Source organism: Taudactylus pleione, unplaced genomic scaffold (genome assembly GCF_031769625.1).
Source record: "Taudactylus pleione unplaced genomic scaffold, aTauple2 ptg000450l, whole genome shotgun sequence".
NCBI classification, from domain to species: domain Eukaryota; kingdom Metazoa; phylum Chordata; class Amphibia; order Anura; family Myobatrachidae; genus Taudactylus; species Taudactylus pleione.
Genome location: NW_028284852.1, coordinates 632,172 through 652,282, shown reverse-complemented (window position 1 = coordinate 652,282; position 20,111 = coordinate 632,172). Strand labels below are relative to the sequence as shown.

General features: G+C 51.0%; 1 protein-coding gene across 12 annotated transcripts in view; it reads left to right on the top strand.

The window, feature by feature from the left end:
• PTK2 (protein tyrosine kinase 2) overlaps positions 1-19,584 on the top strand; it is a 263,844-nt gene extending 244,260 nt beyond the window's left edge. For all 12 annotated transcript variants that reach the window (XM_088448066.1, XM_088448067.1, XM_088448059.1 and 9 more), the window contains 5 exons: positions 363-402; positions 1,517-1,623; positions 5,095-5,250; positions 12,501-12,581; positions 18,118-19,584. In XM_088448066.1, coding sequence (XP_088304192.1) covers positions 363-402; positions 1,517-1,623; positions 5,095-5,250; positions 12,501-12,581; positions 18,118-18,330 — 597 coding nt within the window. In that variant the 3' untranslated portion in view covers positions 18,331-19,584. The remainder of the gene's footprint in view (positions 1-362; positions 403-1,516; positions 1,624-5,094; positions 5,251-12,500; positions 12,582-18,117) is intronic.
• Positions 19,585-20,111: the final 527 nt, after the last annotated feature.

The following is a 20,111-nucleotide window of genomic DNA, read 5'->3' as shown; positions in this document are numbered from 1 at the left end:
TGGCACCATTGGCCAAAGTTGGAGGACATTTTTGCTAGGTAGATACAGCCAATCAGATCATTACTAATCCTTGTCACGCCCTATTCTCCCTGTTGCCCGGTAAGGAGCGTTATAGGGGTTTAAGATGCCATAGCGGCAAGGTGCGGAATAGTTTCTTTCCTTCTGTGATGGTTAGTTTACGTTTGTAATATTTGTTGTATTTTTTGTTATTTATATTGGAGCTGTGAGATCTCACTGTTATTTCACTGATGCCTTTTTTTAATGTAGAAGTTTAAATAAATAAATTGAACCTTTGAATATAAAATATTATTCTGTGTCTGTTCTGTATGTGTTTTCTTGACATGGAGTTTTGTCTTTTCTAGGCTGGTAACCAGCACATCTACCAGCCTGTAGGGAAGCCAGGTGAGTGACACCAATATATATATATATATATATCTCTCTCTATACCCACTGTTCTCTTAGTGTGGCTATACAAGAATACTCATATAAAGTTTTTACTAAATGGTACTATGCGCTCGCAAGCGGGTCGATGGTGGGGCACTGCGCACTTGCCGTGCGCAAGCCCCGGAACGAGTGAGAAATTCACTCGCTCCGGGGCTCGCTACAAACGGGGCGGCTGTCGATGTTGATCGACAGCTCGCCCCGTTTTGTAGGCGGGGAAGGGAGGGTGGCTGGACAAACGGAGGCGTTCCTGAAGGAACACCTGCCGTTTGTGGGCGGCCCTACCGACATCACTCGTGATGTCAGTAGTGAGCTTCCTGCTCTATTAGAGCAGGAAGCTCACTGCGGCTTGCGGCAGACGAGACCCTACCACAAGGGTCTTGTCGCAAGCCCGATGGTCGCAACCATCACCTGGCCGCTCGCAAAAGCTGTGGGTGATCACCCACAACTTAGCGAGCGGCCAGGAGGCCGACTAAAAAAAAAAAAAGTGGCCGCCCTCATTCAGAGCGAGCACTCGCTTTTTTGCGAGCGGCTCTGAATGAAGTCCTTAGTCCCAGAGCGCCTTCATCAAATGTTTCCTAGCACTTCTGACCTGTGTTCTGTACATGTACTATAAGATGCCATATGACGTTGTTGTTTGTTTCTATATATCTAATAAACAATATAAAAAAAATAACAATCTCTAACATACTCATTATACCAGCTGCAGCAGCGCACACATTGATAGGAGGGTTTCATAGGCTGTCTGCAATTCTCTTTTATAGAGAAAAATGTATCCTATGTTTTACTAAGAATAAGTCTCCCTTATGTGCTTTAGTGCTAAACGTGATGTTAATTCGTAAAATTCGTGAAAACCAGCAATATTATGTTACGTTCTTATTGAGCCCTGATATGGGATGAAAGCTTCTCTCCGCCTTGGGAGTACCCTCATTTTACTCGGCAAAATGTTATTTATATAGGGTAATGGCCATTTAAAAAAAAAAGTTTAGTTAAGGACAGCGGATTGCCGTCCCCAGTGACGAGCGTAAGGAGTTTGTCTGTTCTCTAACATGGTTGCCCCTTGCTGTATCCTTAGATCACACGGCCCCACCAAAGAAGCCCCCTCGTCCGGGTGCAGCCAGCCACCTCAGTAACCTGGCCGGGCTGAACAGTCCTGTGGACAGCTACAACGAGGGAGTGAAGGTAGGACCATCGCCAGTATGTGCGTGTGTGTGTGTGTGTGTGTGTGTGTATGGGAGGGTTCCCCGGCGCCCCCTAAAGGCAGACAGATGTACAGTATGCAGGTACGCCTGTGATTTTAGACTTTCACCCAAAAAGATCAGTCTCAAATAAGCGTCTCCATCTCCACAACCTAAAATAAAGAACTGAAGTCTGCTGACGCGCCCACCAGGCAAATCGCTTCTGCGTGTCTGCATCGTAGCCGCCACTAAGCACCAGTTTCATGAAGACAGTGATCCGTAAACCGGACGGCTCAAACGCCATCTGTGTGTGGGTGCATGGGTAGTCTGTGATTGCTTTCTGCGGCGCAGTTTGCAGATGTCCGCGGGATCCGGTCACTTCCTCTGGCTCGGTATTGTCTCCACAAATGAACGTATTGCGCTACTTGTAAAGCTGCGTGATGTGGTCTTTTCTAATGGCGCCTGTTGCTGTAAGGACAGGGTGCCGCTGAACGTAGAGGAAGAACAGAGGGGGCTGGTGCAGATCTCAGTGTACGCCCGTTTGCCATGCAGAATTGCGCACAATTTGGGCGCACCCACCCATTTGTGTGAAGAGGCTGTATCTGGTGGGAAGAGGCGTTTTCATGCAGCAAAGTTCAGTGAGGGCGTATCCTCGCAAATGCGCGCTATGATTATTGTGCGCCCGTCTGAATTTAAACGCCGCATCAGATCCATAACATGTTATCGGTAGAGCTGTGTGATATGTGGCGGGATGCTTCAGTGTCAGATATGTGGCCACACCCCCCAAAAATGCAGTTTTCAGGGGGTTGACAGCATTTGTCCTATGCACCAAGCTCCGGAATACAATACAATCTAAGGCTTCATGCGGTGGGCAACCCCATCTTCAAATGGCGTTGCCCAATAGAAACCTATGGGCTTCTATTTGTGACTCCCGCCTGGGAGGGATCCCTCCCTTCTCCCCTCGTGGTGCGCGCGTTCCCTTGCGCATGCCTAGAAGGACGCTAGCGGGACTTCTGGGTCATAGACCTGGAGGTCCCTCTATCGCAAAAGACCGTTCTTACCGACGTTCCCGGTCTCTGTTACTTTCCCTGTGCATGTAATGTATATTATCACTGTAACGTGTGACCTGCAGGACGCCATTAGTGTTCCACGAAGTAACGCTGAGCGAAGCATTGCACCCAAGCCCAGGAGTACCCCTTATAGTGACACAGAAGTTACCGGTCTCTGTTACTTTCCCTGTGCATGTAATGTATATTATCACTGTAACGTGTGACCTGCAGGACGCCATTAGTGTTCCACGTAGTAACGCTGAGCGAAGCATTGCACCCAAGCCCAGGAGTACCCCTTATAGTGACACAGAAGTTACCGGTCTCTGTTACTTTCCCTGTGCATGTAATGTATATTATCATTGTAACGTGTAACCTGCAGGGCGCCATTAGTGATCCACGTAGTAACGCTGAGCGAAGCATTGCACCCAGGCACAGGAGTACCCCTTATAGTGACAAAGAAGTTACCGGCCTCTGTTACTTTCCCTGTGTATGTAATGTATATTATCACTGTAACGTGTGACCTGCAGGACGCCATTAGTGTTCCACGTAGTAACGCTGAACGAAGCATTGCACCCAGGCCCAGGAGTACCCCTTATAGTGACACAGAAGTTACCGGTCTCTGTTACTTTCCCTGTGTATGTAATGTACATTATCACTGTAACGTGTGACCTGCAGGACGCCATTAGTGTTCCACGTAGTAACGCTGAGCGAAGCATTGCACCCAGGCACAGGAGTACCCCTTATAGTGACACAGAAGTTACCGGCCTCTGTTACTTTCCCTGTGCATGTAATGTATATTATCACTGTAACGTGTGACCTACAGGACGCCATTAGTGTTCCACGCAGTAACGCTGAGCGAAGCATTGCACCCAGGCGCAGGAGTACCCCTTATAGTGACACAGACATTACCGGTCTCTGTTACTTTCCCTGTGTATGTAATGTATATTATCACTGTAACGTGTAACCTGCAGGGCGCCATTAGTGTTCCACGCAGTAACGCTGAGTGAAGCATTGCACCCAGGCCCAGGAGTACCCCTTATAGTGACACAGAAGTTACCGGTCTCTGTTACTTTCCCTGTGCATGTAATGTATATTATCACTGTAACGTGTGACCTGCAGGACGCCATTAGTGTTCCACGCAGTAACGCTAAGCGAAGCATTGCACCCAGGCCCAGGAGTACCCCTTATAGTGACACAGAAGTTACCGGTCTCTGTTACTTTCCCTGTGCATGTAATGTATATTATCACTGTAACGTGTGACCTGCAGAGCGCCATTAGTGTTCCACGCAGTAACGCTGAGCGAAGCATTGCACCCAGGCCCAGGAGTACCCCTTATAGTGACACAGACGTTACCGGTCTCTGTTACTTTCCCTGTGCATGTAATGTATATTATCACTGTAACGTGTGACCTACAGGACGCCATTAGTGTTCCACGCAGTAACGCTGAGCGAAGCTTTGCACCCAGGCCCAGGAGTACCCCTTATAGTGACACAGAAGTTCCCGGTCTCTGTTACTTTCCCTGTGCATGTAATGTATATTATCACTGTAACGTGTAACCTGCAGGACGCCATTAGTGTTCCACGCAGTAACGCTGAGCGAAGCATTGCACCCAGGCCCAGGAGTACCCCTTATAGTGACACAGACGTTACCGGTCCCTGTTACTTTCCCTGTGCATGTAATGTATATTATCACTGTGACGTGTGACCTGCCGGACGCCATTAGTGTTCCACGTAGTAACACTGAGCGAAGCATTGCACCCAGGCACAGGAGTACCCCTTATAGTGACACAGAAGTTACCGGTCTCTGTTACTTTCCCTGTGCATGTAATGTATATTATCACTGTAACGTGTGACCTGCAGGACGCCATTAGTGTACCACGTAGTAACGCTGAGCGAAGCATTGCACCCAGGCCCAGGAGTACCCCTTATAGTGACACAGAAGTAGGCATCAGGAATGATTTCTCTTTGGGTTGGGACAAGGTTCTGTAAAATGCCATAAATACACTGTTACTATAGCTCCAGGTGCTGGCCCTGTATCTCACTCCTATGCTGTAACTATATATTGAGAGACACAGGTGTGCGGAAGTGCCCTCTAAGCCTAACGTGGTTAGTTACCGCCTTGTGTAACCAACACAAAGCAGAAGATCCCAGCCTGCCAAACCACAGCATTGTTCTCATACCTTGTATCCTCACCCCTGTGCCCAGACACACCAGGCTTCCCACCTGCAGCAATACCCATACACACTGCAGCGCACAGGTGTCAATGCCTTGGCTGAGGATGGTGCTTATCCTCTGTACACTGTATGTGCACTACCAGCCTCCTCTGTCTCCAGTTGTTGCACAGCGCCACCTAGTGGCAGTGTTTTTGTTTTTCACTCTTATTTTGCAGCCTGTAATATTGTTTTTGACTTTTTTTTTTTCTTTTAGATTCAGCCACAGGAAATCAGTCCGCCCCCCACCGCTAATTTGGACCGCACCAATGACAAAGTGTATGAGAATGTGACTGGCTTGGTGAAAGCTGTGATAGAAATGTCCAGTAGGATCCAGCCAGCACCCCCGGAGGAGTACGTCCCGATGGTGAAGGTAATTAATTAGACGGCAGATAACCGTAACGATTGCTTTGCAGGATCTCTCCCAGTATCTACACCCGGACTGCGCATGTATTAACTTCTTGTATTCTATAGGAACATACGGAAGTCTTTCTATAGAGATCAGTCAAAGCATTATTGTAGATTCCCTTTAGCTAAATGTTACTCAACAGCAGCGAGGAGTCCGGGGTACATGGGTAATGAGTTCAACAGTTTGGGGCAATAGTTCTTGTATGGGGGTAGGGGGGGTATTTTAGGCCTTTGAGATCAGACCATGTTTTACAATCTTGCTAGGTTAAACCGAGGGTAATCTGTAACGGCTTTGTACATGTGGGTTTCACCGTTCTTTTGGTCGCATTTTGAAATCTGTTTTTGACTTCTGCATTATACCAGGAAAATAAGAAACCTCACGTTCTCCTTGTATAGTGACACCAGACGTGTGTATTTCTTCTTCAGGGTCCATAGGGGGTCCACAGGGTTGACCTTGGGGTTATAGCTGGAACAGGATCCATGGGCACCACACAGTTAAGCTTTTAGCTCCCAGGATGCACTTGGGTCCTCCTCTATACCCCGCCCCCGAGCCACAGGCACCTCAGTGTAAGCTGGTGCCCGGCCGGACTCGGTCACCGCGCAGGGGGGCTGCAGGAGCAGCCCCCAGAAGCTTTTTATTTTTCTAATAGATTTTATTTATTTTAGTTTCTCTTTTTACTACAGACGGCAGCGAAGGGCTGTCTGTACAGACGCCCACGCTGACGCTCTGATCCCCGACTGGCGCCGCGACGCCAGTACTGATCTGGGGATCGCGGCGGGAGGACAGAGTCCGTACTAGCCGGACTCTGTCTACCTCCCAGGACTGCTGCCGGAGTCGCCGGGGATTCAGGTAAGCCGCGCGTTGCTGGCTAGCAGCGGCGCGCGGAATACCTTAAATGCAGTCCTTTAGCCTCCGGTCCTGGGGACAGACCGGAGGCTGCTGGCAGTGGCGGCGGGCCCCCCCCATAACCCGTGGGACCACTAGACCACCAGGGATAACCGGCAAGCGGGAAGCCAGCATCCCTGGGGTTAATGGCCAGCCAGGGGAGGAAGCCTTCCCTGTTCAGCGGCTCCTCCCCTCAGCTCAGCGCGCTTTTCAGCCTGCATGTCTAGCGTCCCTGAGCTGCAGTTCACTCGGCCACTCCTCCTCTGAGGTCTCCAGCGGCCATTTTCCCAGTGGCAGCGCAGATCTCAGGGAGCACGCGGACCGGTCCCCCTGTGTACCTCTCCCCTGATTAAGGACAGCGTACACAGCACTATAGCCCTCCCAGACACTGAATCTGGGCAGGTTGATTGTAGTGTAAAGGTGCAGTGAGTATATCTTCCTGCATGGTATGTGACTTTTGCTAGTGCTGCCTGTCTGTGCTTATTTTCCGCTTACTGTCAGCTTATACCTATCCCTTTACTTCTCCTACGGGCCCTACAGGTGTGTGGGGGAGGGGCGTTTCTACTGACCTCACTTATATAGATCACGTATTTGTGAGGTCCGTCACATACAGTTGTGTGCTACTCAGTGCCATATTGTGGGCTGTTGTTCAGCACACCGGTGAGTGCGTTTTACTTCTACCCTGGTGCCAGATATATAATATATTCTGTCATGTCAGACGAGGAGGTTGAGCGCTCAGTGGCTCCGGTGTTGGCCTCCTGCGGACGCTGTTCTGCAGGAGTAGATAGGGAGGATTTGTCACAGGATGGCCTGTGTAGTCGATGCCAGGTGGCTCCTGGCCCATCCAGACCTTCTCTGGCGCAGGAACCACCGTGGGCGATGTTTTCTCAAGTGCTGGTGTCTATTGCGGACCGTCTGTCGGTCCCGACTGCTCTCCCTACTAGGGCTGTGCCCCAGCCGACCATCCCCCATTCCCCGGGTGTCCCGCAGTTATTGCGGAGTCCTCCTGGGTCTCAATCAGTTGGTCCCTATGCGGGGTTGCCTATGTATATACAGGCTTCCCCTGTGCCGCAGCAGCCTGTGGTACCTTTTCAGGCCCCTATGGCGACGCCTCCACCATGGGTGGATGTGCTCTCCAACTCCGTGCAAAATTTGGCGGCCGCTTCCTCGGCTTTTCAGTCAATGTTGCAGACTGACATGCCTTCTAGGATTTCTAAACGCCCACTCATGACACGGGCTGATCAGGTATCGGACTCAGAGGGTTCCTCAGATGATGGGGAGGTCCCTGATGACACTGACTCGGACGCCTCGGTCCAGGAAATGGATACCAAGTCGTCCATTAATGTGCGAGCACTAGTTAGGGCGGTGCGAGCTATTCTTCTTATAGAGGATGAGGCACCGGTTCCTAAGTCGAAGTTTCCTAGTTTCAAAAAGACTAAGGTGGCTTCTGCGGTGTTTCCCCTGTCGGATCAGTTGACGGTAGCTTGGCAGGCGCCCAGTAAGAGATTCCTTCCTCAGAAGCGGTTGGCTTCTAATTACCCCTTCCCTGAGGCACATTGTAAAAAATGGGAAACTCCACCGGCGGTGGATTCCCATGTCACCCGTTTAACTCGGGGCGCCACCTTACCATTACCGTCGATATCCTCGCTGAAGGATCCCACGGACAGGAAAGTTGAGACTTGCTTAAAGTCTATTTACTCCCTCTCCGGGGCGGTGACCCGACCGTCCATGGCCATCTCCTGGGTGGCCAAGGCCATTGAGGGGTGGGCCAATGCATTGGAAGATACCTTCCCAGACGACGCTCCGGATGTCCAGCGGGCGTTGTTGGGACAAATGAGGGACGCTGCTTCTTACATTGGTGAAGCTTCTTTAGATGCTAGTCTGCTGACCTCGCGGGTATCGGCTGCAGCGGTGTCTGGCCGCCGATCATTGTGGTTGCGGTCCTGGAGAGCGGACTCTGATTCAAAGAAGGGTCTGGAGGCCTTACCTTTCAATGGTGAATTACTATTTGGTCCGGACTTGGACAAAATAGTGGACACCCTGGCTAAATCCAAGTCGGCCTTCCTCCCTTCGGCGGCACTGCCTTCTAAGGTTCGGAGTTCGGCTTTTCGTTCCTTTCGGGTTCAGGGTAAGGCGAAAGGTCAGTCCTTCCCGAGACAGTCTGCGAGTAAGACTGCCTCTAAACCCAAGAAGCAAGTCTGGAGTGCTCGGCGCCCTTCTTCCAAGCAGGAAGATAAACCTGCGGCCTGATGGGACGGGCCTCCCTCTGGGGGACCTCAGAGTGGGAGGCCGACTTCTTCTATTTGCCCAGTGCTGGCACAATACCACCACGGATGCCTGGGTTCGAGAAGTGGTCTCCCAGGGGTACGCCCTGTCTTTTCGGCACAGACCACCCCACCAGTTTTTCTGCACAAGTCCTTCTCAGGACAGGACCAAGGCGTTACAGGTTCAGGAGGCTATAGAGTCCTTGCTGAAAGCAGGGGTCATTGTTCCCGTTCCTCTATCACAACGAGGAACGGGGTATTATTCGTCTCTGTTTCTGGTGCAGAAACCCAATGGTTCTCATCGCCCTATCCTCAACTTGAAGTCTCTGAACAGATTCCTCAGAGTTCCCAAGTTCAGGATGGAAACGTTACGTTCCATCATTCTGGCGATGGAACCGGGGGATTACATGGTGTCCCTGGACATCCAGGACGCCTACCTCCATGTTCCGATAGCATCTTCACACCAGCGGTATCTGAGGTTCGCTATCCTTCAACACCACTATCAGTTCCGGGCGCTACCCTTTGGTCTCTCCACGGCACCGAGGGTGTTCACGAAGATTATGGCGGTCATGGCCGCACATCTTCGGGAACCAGAATGTACGGCTGCTGCCGCATCTGGACGACCTCCTGTTGCTGGCGAGCTCCCCAGAGGTACTGCTTCAACATCTCCACCTGACGATCGCTTGCCTGCAAGCACACGGGTGGTTGATAAATTGGAAAAAGTCCTCACTGATTCCATCTCAGCGGATGGTTCATTTGGGAGCCCTGCTGGATTCGCGTCAGCAAAGGATCTTCCTGACTCCGGAGAAGGTCGCCTCCCTACAGCTGCGGATACGCAGTTGCCTGAGCCGTTGCCGCCTGTCGGTCCATTCGGCTATGAGAGTTCTGGGGTCCATGGTGTCGACATTCGACATGGTGGAATTTGCCCAGTTCCATTTCCGGCCCCTGCAGGGGCTGATTCTATCAGAATGGAACGGGTTACCTCACCGGATCCGCTCTCAGATGCTGGTGTTGTCTCCGGACGTTCGGCAATCTTTGGCTTGGTGGCTTCAGACAGCTCATCTGGTCGAGGGGCGCGCATTTTGGATCCCGGACTGGGTCCTGCTCACGACGGATGCCAGTCTCCGGGGTTGGGGGGCAGTGACCGGCTCTTTGTCGCTTCAGGGTCGTTGGTCAGCGGAAGAAGCACTTCTCCCCATCAACATCCTGGAACTGCGGGCAGTATACAGGGCCCTGCAGTCGTCCGGCCCCGCTCTTCACGGAAGGGCGGTACAGGTGCAGTCCGACAACGCCACCACGGTGGCGTATATCAACCACCAAGGCGGAACTCGCAGTCAGGCAGCGATGTCGGAGGTGTCTCGTATCCTGACTTGGGCGGAGGGTCACAATCCGGCGATCTCGGCGGTCTTCATCCCCGGAGTCCTCAATTGGGAGGCGGACTTCCTCAGCCGTCACGACGTGCATCCCGGGGAATGGTCGCTTCACCCAGAGGTGTTTCAGCTACTCGTGGACAGGTGGGGACTGCCGGAGCTGGACTTGATGGCCTCCCGTCACAATCACAAGTTGCCCGTTTACGGGTCAAGGACAAGAGACGCAGGCGCAAGTCTGGTGGACGCGCTGTCGGTGAAATGGACGTTTCACCTGGCGTATCTGCTTCCTCGGGTTCTGCGGAAATTCAAGCAGGACGGCGGCATGCTCGTGCTGGTAGCTCCGGCGTGGCCCAGACGTCCTTGGTACTCCGATCTCAGGAGCCTCTCCATCGACGCTCCGTACCTTCTTCCTCAGCGTCGGGACCTGTTGTCTCAGGGGCCCTGCCTTTACCCGGATCTGGGTCGGCTGTCTTTGACGGCGTGGCTCTTGAGACAGCCGTCTTGAGGTCTCGGGGCTTCTCCGGTTCGGTTATTGGTACCATGCTTCGGGCACGCAAGCCTGCTTCAGCACGGATTTATCACAGAGTGTGGCACACTTACTTTCAGTGGTGTGAGTCCAGACATTATGATCCTCAGGTGTTCCGAGTTTCTAGGATCTTGGAATTTCTTCAGTCAGGATTGGATCTCGGCTTACGCCTTGCATCTCTGAAGGTTCATGTGTCCGCCTTGTCCGTGTGGTTTCAACGGCGGATTGCAATACTACCAGACGTTCACACCTTTTTCCAGGGTGTTCTCAGGATCCAGCCTCCCTTTGTGCCTCCTGTGGCTCCTTGGGACTTGGCGGTGGTGCTACGGGTCCTGCAGGGTCCTCCGTTTGAGCCTCTTGAGGCGGTGGAGCTCAAGTGGCTGACATTTAAAACGGTTTTTCTCCTGGCAATTGCTTCGGCCAGGAGGGTGTCTGAATTGGGGGCGCTTTCCTGTCGCCCTCCTTTCCTGATTTTTCACCAGGACAGAGCGGTGCTCCGCACTCGTCCTGAGTTTTTGCCCAAAGTGGTCTCGAAGTTCCACATTAATCAGGAACTTGTTGTGCCAGCTTTTCAGTCCCCTGGTCTTTCAGCTGGTGAGACTTCCTTAGATGTGGTCCGGGCGCTTAGAATTTATGTAGACCGGACGGCTTCGGTTAGGAAGTCTGATTCCTTGTTTATCCTCTTTGGTTTTCACAAGAGGGGTTGGCCTGCCAACAAACAAACATTAGCCCGTTGGCTTCGTTCCGTTATTTGTGAGGCTTATGCACAAGAGGGTTTACCTGTGCCAGCCTCTGTTAAGGCTCATTCCACTCGTTCTGTGGGTCCCTCTTGGGCTGCTAGACGTGGCGCTTCTGCTGTTCAGCTGTGTAAGGCGGCCACTTGGTCTTCTATTCAAACGTTTTTGAGGTTCTATGCGTTTGACACCTTCGCCTCTCAGGATGCTTCCTTTGGGCGCCGGGTGCTCCTTTCAGCACAGGAGCGTCCCCGCCCTTAGTTGAACTGCTTTGGGACATCCCCAAGGTCAACCCTGTGGACCCCCTATGGACCCTGAAGTAGAAAACAAGAGATATGGTAAGAACTTACCTTTGTTATCTCTGTTTCTACGAAGTCCATAGGGTCCACAGGGCGCCCGCCCTGACGCACCTGGCTTCAAATGGGCTGTGTGGCTGGTCACCGGTTTTCCGTCTCCTATTGCTGTGAGTATGGTTTCTTGTGTGTTCCAGTCTTCCTTCTCTCTGTTTCGTCTCCTCCTCCGGCCTGGGCTGCTTACCAACTGAGGTGCCTGTGGCTCGGGGGCGGGGTATAGAGGAGGACCCAAGTGCATCCTGGGAGCTAAAAGCTTAACTGTGTGGTGCCCATGGATCCTGTTCCAGCTATAACCCCAAGGTCAACCCTGTGGACCCTATGGACTTCGTAGAAACAGAGATAACAAAGGTAAGTTCTTACCATATCTCTTGTTTTTATGTAAGGTCTGGAGAAGTTAGAGAGTCATTCCCAAAGCTATACAGGGAGATTTAATTAGCCGGGAGGTTGCATCTGAGCCTCGTGCGCTAATACAAGGCGGGGTATCTGGGCAGGATAACCTCGCTCCTCTTTGCTTGCACCCATTTGGAGTCGCGAGCAAGGTTTTTCCCTTCCATAATTACCCACAGTGTTTGCAGCCGGACATCACGCGAGTTGCGTCAGGACCTTGCACTTAATTGATTATCCTCCATAATGTTGTTGTGCTTAAGCCAGGGGCGTATCTATCGTATGTGATGGACTCCGTGTAACCTGCTGTGCCGGTTTCTGTTAGTGCCGACAGGCAGGTGAGACCCCAGACCCATCCCCCCTGCAGGATCTTTTAGCCCGAGAGTAAGTGATGAGGTCATTACCTGTCTGCAGGACCTGCGTTCCTGGCCCACATTCGGTGATTGCATCTGCTGTCAGTGTGGGGAGATTTAGCAAACCCTTCAACGGAGACAAGGAGAGACGTTACCCATAGCAACCAATCAGATCCTAGCTGACATTTTACACCATGTACTAGATAAATGACAGCTACAATCTGATTGGTTGGGATGAACAACACCTCAGATTTGTTTTCCTTAGATGGTTTGATAAATCTACACAAAGGGCGTTCGTAATGGCCGCCCTGCAACAACACTGATCCGTGTGATTTGTATCCACAGGGCGTTGGCCTGGCGTTACGGACATTGCTAGCAACTGTTGACGAGACCATTCCCGTTCTTCCTGCCAGTACACACAGGGAGGTAAGTGGTGCTCAGCGTCCATTAATCGGTTCTGTTAGAGGTGTGTCCCCCTACACCCATCCTTCTGTAGCATGAGGTGCCTGGCGCTTCACCACAGGTATCGATTACCGTACTTTTACCTAAATTAAGTGTCTTATTTGCATTGTCGTGGCAAACACGGTCACTTAGCTTAGGGTCAGCATTTTTGTTGCAAAGGAATTGATATAAAGTACAATGCAGGGGACAAAGAACACCGGTGCACACTCTGAGCACTAAGAACGATGATAGTCAAAATAATCCTGATATGCTCCATTTTAATTGTACTATGTAAGTGCGGTTTGGTACAATTTTGGCCAAAATAGTTTTCCCATCCAGCACGTCAAGGCAGAGCCAGATCAAGGTCCACCTGGTCCTGGAGATGAAATTTATCAGGGGCATATTGCTGACGTGATGTGGGGGAGTGGTCTGCACAGGGAGTGTGACTAGCACCTCGGAGGGGGGGGGGGGGGGGGATGTATGTGTATATATATGTGTATATATATATATATATATATATATATATGTGTATGTGTGTGTGTGTGTGTATATATATATGTGTGTATATATATATATATATATATATATATATATATATATATACATATACACATATATATATATATATATATATATATATATATATATATATAATAAAATCATTTATTTTTAAATATAATATAGAAGATAACAAAAACACTAGACCTAGGCTGGTCTGAAGGCAGAGAGAACTGAGCAGATAGATAGTTTATCCACTGACTGTCAGTGTGTATTAGTTACATCTCTGTGCTGGATTTCTAGCACAGGATCCTATGCATTTTTATGAGTCATGCCAGGCACTCGGCGGGTGATTATCTTATTGAGGAATATACCCTGGGTGAATTGAGTTTAACAACATGAAACATTTGAGGAAGCACTGTTCTTTTCACCCTGTTCTCAACTCCTCACCCACCCCCACCATAGCGGTCTCACTACCCCCCTCCATAAGTGGCTCACTACCCCCCTCCATAGCTGTCTCACTACCCCCCTCCATAGCTGTCTCACTACCCCCCTCCATAGCTGTCTCTCTGCTCCTTCCTTAGCTGTCTCACTACCCCCCTCCATAAGTGGCTCACTACCCCCCTCCATAGCTGTCTCACTACCCCAGCCATAACGAATTCACTACCCCCTCCATAGGTGTCTCGCTGACTGTTCCTTAGCTGTCTATCTATGCCCTCTTCAGCTGTTTCGCTGACCCCTGGTCCCTTTTACCTTGTAGCTGTATGGTTGTGCTGTGGGACAAGTATCTACTGCTGCCACTCCCATACTGCTCGGTCAGGAAGAGGAGATCACACGTCCCGCTCGCCCTTCCTGTCTGAGCCCGGCATTGCGGAGCTGCCATTGCATAACATCTCCTCGTATACTCCCGTTTAGAACAATCTTAGGAGTTCAGGGACTAAGCAGTTGTAACATTTGCCCTGTTCCCTCCCCGACCCTTAATTCCCCACTGCTGGGGAGCATGATATGGTCTGAGAGCTTGGAGAACTTAGAAGTTCTTCTGGGTGTGTAATGGGGGATGGTTGCAGGCCTGGAAGAAATGGCACAAGCCAAGTGTTCTAATAATTCTGTCCCACATGGGTCTAGAACCCAAACCTAATTATGCCAACAGGCCTAGTGCCCGCCTAATCACTGGCCTAGCTCCTGCTAAATGCTCTAATGCATGCCATGGGCCTAATTCCCATCACCCTGTTGGTCTAGGGTGGTAATGAGGAAAGAGTGTCCCATGGGGACCTTACCCACTTTGCAGACCTTGGCGGGCACAGAGGGGAACCTCCTACTTTGGCCCTTCCCTGCAGGAATCCGCATCACTCCTCCCGGCTTCACATAACAGCAAAGAGACCATTTATAGTCTCTTATGTGTGTGTGCGCGCACACTTACACACACACACTAAGACACTTACACATTTACACACACACACACACACACACATTCACACACACACTTACATACACTTACACACACACACTTACTCACACACAATACACTTACACACACACACTTACACAAACTTACACACACTTACTCACACACAATACACTTACACACACACACACACACACACACACACACACACACACACACTAAGACACTTACACATTCACACATTTACACTTACACATTCACACACTTACACACACACACACACACTCACTCACACATTCACACACACACTTACATACACACTTACACACACTTAAACACACTTACATACACTTACACACACACCCACTTACATACACTTACACACACACACTTACATACACTTACACACACACTTACACACACATACACTTAAACACACTTACATACACCCACTTACATACACTTACACACACACACTTACATACACTTACACACACACTTACACACACATACACTTAAACACACTTACATACACTTACACACACACCCACTTACATACACTTACACACACACACTTACATACACTTACACACACTTACACACACACTTACATACACTTACACACATTCTTTACTGCACTAATCAGTAGATCCCCTATTTTCCGTCTTCTGCTCCACACAACTTCCCCCCCCCCTTATTTTGTTATGCCACTGCCCATATGTGTTATTAATTTCATTAATGTGCTCTGCACCCTTAACCACTCTCCACCTGTAGTAGTTATAATGTGTCCCCATGTATATTTGTCATTGTTCTCCTCTTCCCACACCATGCTCCCCTTCCCCCATCCATACCACACATTGTGCTCCCCTTCCCACACCCCACACCATGCTCCCCTTCCCCCATCCATACCACACATTGTGCTCCCCTTCACACACCATGCTCCCCTTCCCCCATCCATACCACACATTGTGCTCCCCACTGTTCTCACCTTCCCACACTGCTCCCCTTCCCACACCCCACTCTGTGCTCCCCTTTCCCCATCCATACCACACATTGTGCTCCACACTGTGCTCCCCTTCCCCCATCCACACCCCACACTGTGCTCCCCTTCCCCCATCCACACCCCACACTGTGCTCCCCTTCCCCCATCCACACCCCACACTGTGCTCCCCTTCCCCCATCCACACCCCACACTGTGCTCCCCTTCCCCCATCCACACCCCACACTGTGCTCCCCTTCCCCCATCCACACCCCACACTGTGCTCCCCTTCCCCCATCCACACCCCACACTGTGCTCCCCTTCCCCCATCCACACCCCACACTGTGCTCCCCTTCCCCCATCCCACACCCCACACTGTGCTCCCCTTCCCCCATCCCACACTGTGCTCCCCTTCCCACACCCCACACTGTGCTCCCCTTCCCACACCCCACACTGTGCTCCCCTTCCCACACCCCACACTGTGCTCCCCTTTCCCCATCCAAACCACACATTGTGCTCCCCATCCACACCCCACACCATGCCCCCTTCCCCCATCCACACCACACATTGTGCTCCCCACTGTTCTCCCCTTCCCCCATCCATACCCCACACTGTGGTCCTCTTCTCTCATCCAAACCACACATTGTGCTCCCCATCCACACCCCACACCATGCCCCCTTCCCCCATCCACACCACACATTGTGCTCCCCACTGTGCTCCCCTTCCCCCATCCACACCCCACACTGTGCTCCCCTTCCCCCATCCACACCCCACACTGTGCTCCCCTTCCCCCATCCACACCCCACACTGTGCTCCCCTTCCCCCATCCACACCCCACACTGTGCTCCCCTTCCCCCATCCACACCCCACACTGTGCTCCCCTTCCCCCATCCACACCCCACACTGTGCTCCCCTTCCCCCATCCACACCCCACACTGTGCTCCCCTTCCCCCATCCACACCCCACACTGTGCTCCCCTTCCCCCATCCACACCCCACACTGTGCTCCCCTTCCCCCATCCACACCCCACACTGTGCTCCCCTTCCCCCATCCACACCCCACACTGTGCTCCCCTTCCCACACCCCACACTGTGCTCCCCTTTCCCCATCCACACCCCACACTGTGCTCCCCTTCCCCCATCCACACCCCACACTGTGCTCCCCTTCCCCCATCCACACCCCACACTGTGCTCCCCTTCCCCCATCCACACCACACATTGTGCTCCCCACTGTTCTCCCCTTCCCTCATCCACACCCCACACCGTGCTCCCCTTTCCCCATCCATACCACACATTGTGCTCCCCTTCCCACACCCCACACTGTGCTCCCCTTCCCACACCCCACACTGTGCTCCCCTTTCCCCATCCAAACCACACATTGTGCTCCCCATCCACACCCCACACCATGCCCCCTTCCCCCATCCACACCACACATTGTGCTCCCCACTGTTCTCCCCTTCCCCCATCCATACCCCACACTGTGGTCCTCTTCTCTCATCCATACCACACATTGTGCTCCGCATCCCCCATCCACACCACACATTGTGCTCCACATCCCCCATCCACACCACACATTGTGCTCCCCTGCTCCCATCCACACCACACATTGTGCTCCCCTTCCCCCATCCACACCCCACACTGTTCTCCCCTTCCCCCATTCACACCCTACTCTGTGCTCCCCTTCCCCCATCCACACCACACATTGTGCTCCCCTTCCCCCATCCACAACCCACACTGTGCTCCCCATCCCCACCCCATATTGTGCTCCACATCCCCCATTCACAACCAACATTGTGCTCCACTATTCCTCCATCCACATGCCTCTAAGTTCTTCCCTTCCCAATCATATTACCTGTCCTGCTGCTTCTCCTAGTTCCACTTTATCATTATCACAACACAAAGTCAGTCCGTCCGTCCCCCAGCAGTCGCAGCCCCCCACTCCCACTCTGGTGCACTTGACTGACTTGAAGTTCTATCTAATGCAGTCAGTAAAGGTGCCCCTGGGCTACTGGTGAACCTGCTGCTGCTCGGCGGCGGGCAGCGCGGGACCAGAGAGGCTGAGCAATAGGGAGGGGCGGGGCTGCTGTCGACTCCACGGATCTCTCAGCCAATGAGCCGAGGACTTACTACAGACTCCTCGGAGCACTGGCTGAGACATCCGAGGAGTCCTCATACAGCAGCTCCGCCCCCACCACAGTTCTTACACCTGGGACTTCGGACAGCTGCCGGCACTGACGGGCTTTTTTTTTTTTTTTTTTGGTTCATGTTACACTGCCAGTCTCCTGCAGATCCTGTGGGCGTATTCTCATCTGGGGCATGAAGCTGTAGCTCCATGCGCCCCATTGTTAATCCGTGAACCCCATAAAATGGGTCTCTAACATCCCTAATATGAGCACATTATGTAAATTTATCAAGGACTTACCTCTCATAGTGCCCAAGGGGATCACCTGGATGTGATAAAAATTTTGGCCAAACTTGTACTAAGCACCTGCATTGTCATTTTGTGTCATTAGTGAATGGCATGGCGTGGCTTAGCTCGCAATGTCCATGATGCTCAAAATGACCAGACTTTTTTTTATGTAGCCGAAATCCCTGTTGATAGAATGAACCTCGATTTGACGCTGATTTTGTGCCTTTCAGATTGAGATGGCGCAGAAACTGCTGAATTCGGACCTGGGCGAGCTCATCAATAAGATGAAGATGGCGCAGCAGTACGTCATGACCAGTCTGCAGCAGGAGTACAAGAAACAAATGCTGACCGCTGCGCACGCGCTGGCCGTGGACGCCAAGAACTTGCTAGATGTCATTGACCAAGCCCGGCTGAAAATGATCGGACATTCCAGGCCGCACTAAGCGTCAGCGCCCAGACTCCTGTTACGTCTCTGTCTAACATGGTTTTCCCCCCACCGGGATTACGTAAAGCCTCCTACCAGCAATCCTCGACTCCGGCCAGCGGCCGCTTCTCCAGTGCTGATTGGCGCCAAATTGGGCGCCGTGTGAAGTTTAATCCTTTCCTCCTAAAGTTCTCGTGGCTGCGATGCCGCTGGCCTGGTTTTACTGATGTGTCCGTCACCAGGAGTAAATGTCAGAGAAATTCGGAGGATTGCGCTTGGGACCTCTGTTAGCCTCTTCGCCAAGAAAACAGAGGGGAGAGTAGAAAGTCGGGGGGGCCAGGTACAGACCTGTGATACCAATTAACCCGGCAAAACCAGAGCGCGCACAGCGTCCGTCCGAGTCGTGACCGCTGTTGGAACTGGAATCTCTTACCCTTTTTTTTTTATTTCGTTAACATTAAGTCACAATATGCTATAAGAAGCTATATTTTCAAGACTTAAACGCTAAAGAGACTGCGGTTGGATCCATCCAGCTCCTTTTATTTCGCCTCCTTTGTGGATGTGTGTAATCTTTGATTGGAAACAACGTGAGAATTTGTTTTGTCTTTTTTTTCTCCCCCTTCTGGAATTAAGTGCCAGGATTAATTTTTTTCCCTCTGTAGGGTCAGAGCTTCTGTGTTCTAAATCTTTTTTTTTTTTTTTTTGTTGTTTTTGTAGACACGTATAAAACACGCTGCTGACAGAACATTCGCGTGTACAGAGGTCCAGAGTCATTATATATATCCCATTTTTTTTTTATATAAATATATATAATTTATAAATAAATCTTAAGGCCGTGCTAACATTTGAAATGCTTGCATCTGTGTCGCTCACGCCCGTCTTGCCTGTTGAACCCCAAATTTAATTTTTCTTTTCTTTCGTTAGTTTTTTTTGGGGGGGGGGGGTGGGGGGTGGTGTTGTGTTTTTTTTTTTTTTTTCATCTATTATTTTATTATTGTTGCTGTTGTTGTCATTTTTACTACCCCAATAAATTATCAAACAATTTTCACCCTTAGACCTGTTCTACCCACCCACCCCACCCTAGGGTTTGTCAGGGGGCATATAAATTATTCTCAGGAAGCGTATAAACAACTTGTACAGATAATTTGAGCTGTCAGCAGTGCGCGTGACCAGCTGGCTGCTACTGTCCGATGGTGACGGCAAAGACGTACTTTATCCGAATATCCAGATCACTGTTGATCAAATAGAGCAGCTGGGAAATTCAACACCCCCTTTTGAGATCATTAATTATTAAAGGTTTTTGAATATATTGGTGGTTTTACTGGAGTTGTTTCACTTCCGCACAGGCTTAAGGGATGAAAATAAATATATCTTTTGGGCTCTACATGGGGGAAAAAAACGACCCTTGTACGTAGATTGCAGAATGCTGGCACCCCCTGAACTCTGCAGAATAATGTGAATTGTTTGTAGCTGTCGGTGTGAGTAATCTCACAGCCAGAAGTATACACATAGCAATCCACTTGCCTGGTTTTAATTTAGGCCGCACACGGACGACCGCATTGGCGTGGTGTCTGGCGCTCAGGCAGTGGCGCTAGATTACTTCACTGAGGCTCGTAAGTGTGGTGGAAGCAGCATTACATACCGGCCACTAGCGGTTGTGCTGTATTAAGATGGGAGACGCTATTGGGTATGGTGATAGCGGTAGGGTCCTTGCCCCCTGCGGTATTATCCTGCTTTATGCATATAACCAGGAATACCCTCAATCAGTAGGTGCCATAACGCAATCAACGCAAAGGGATT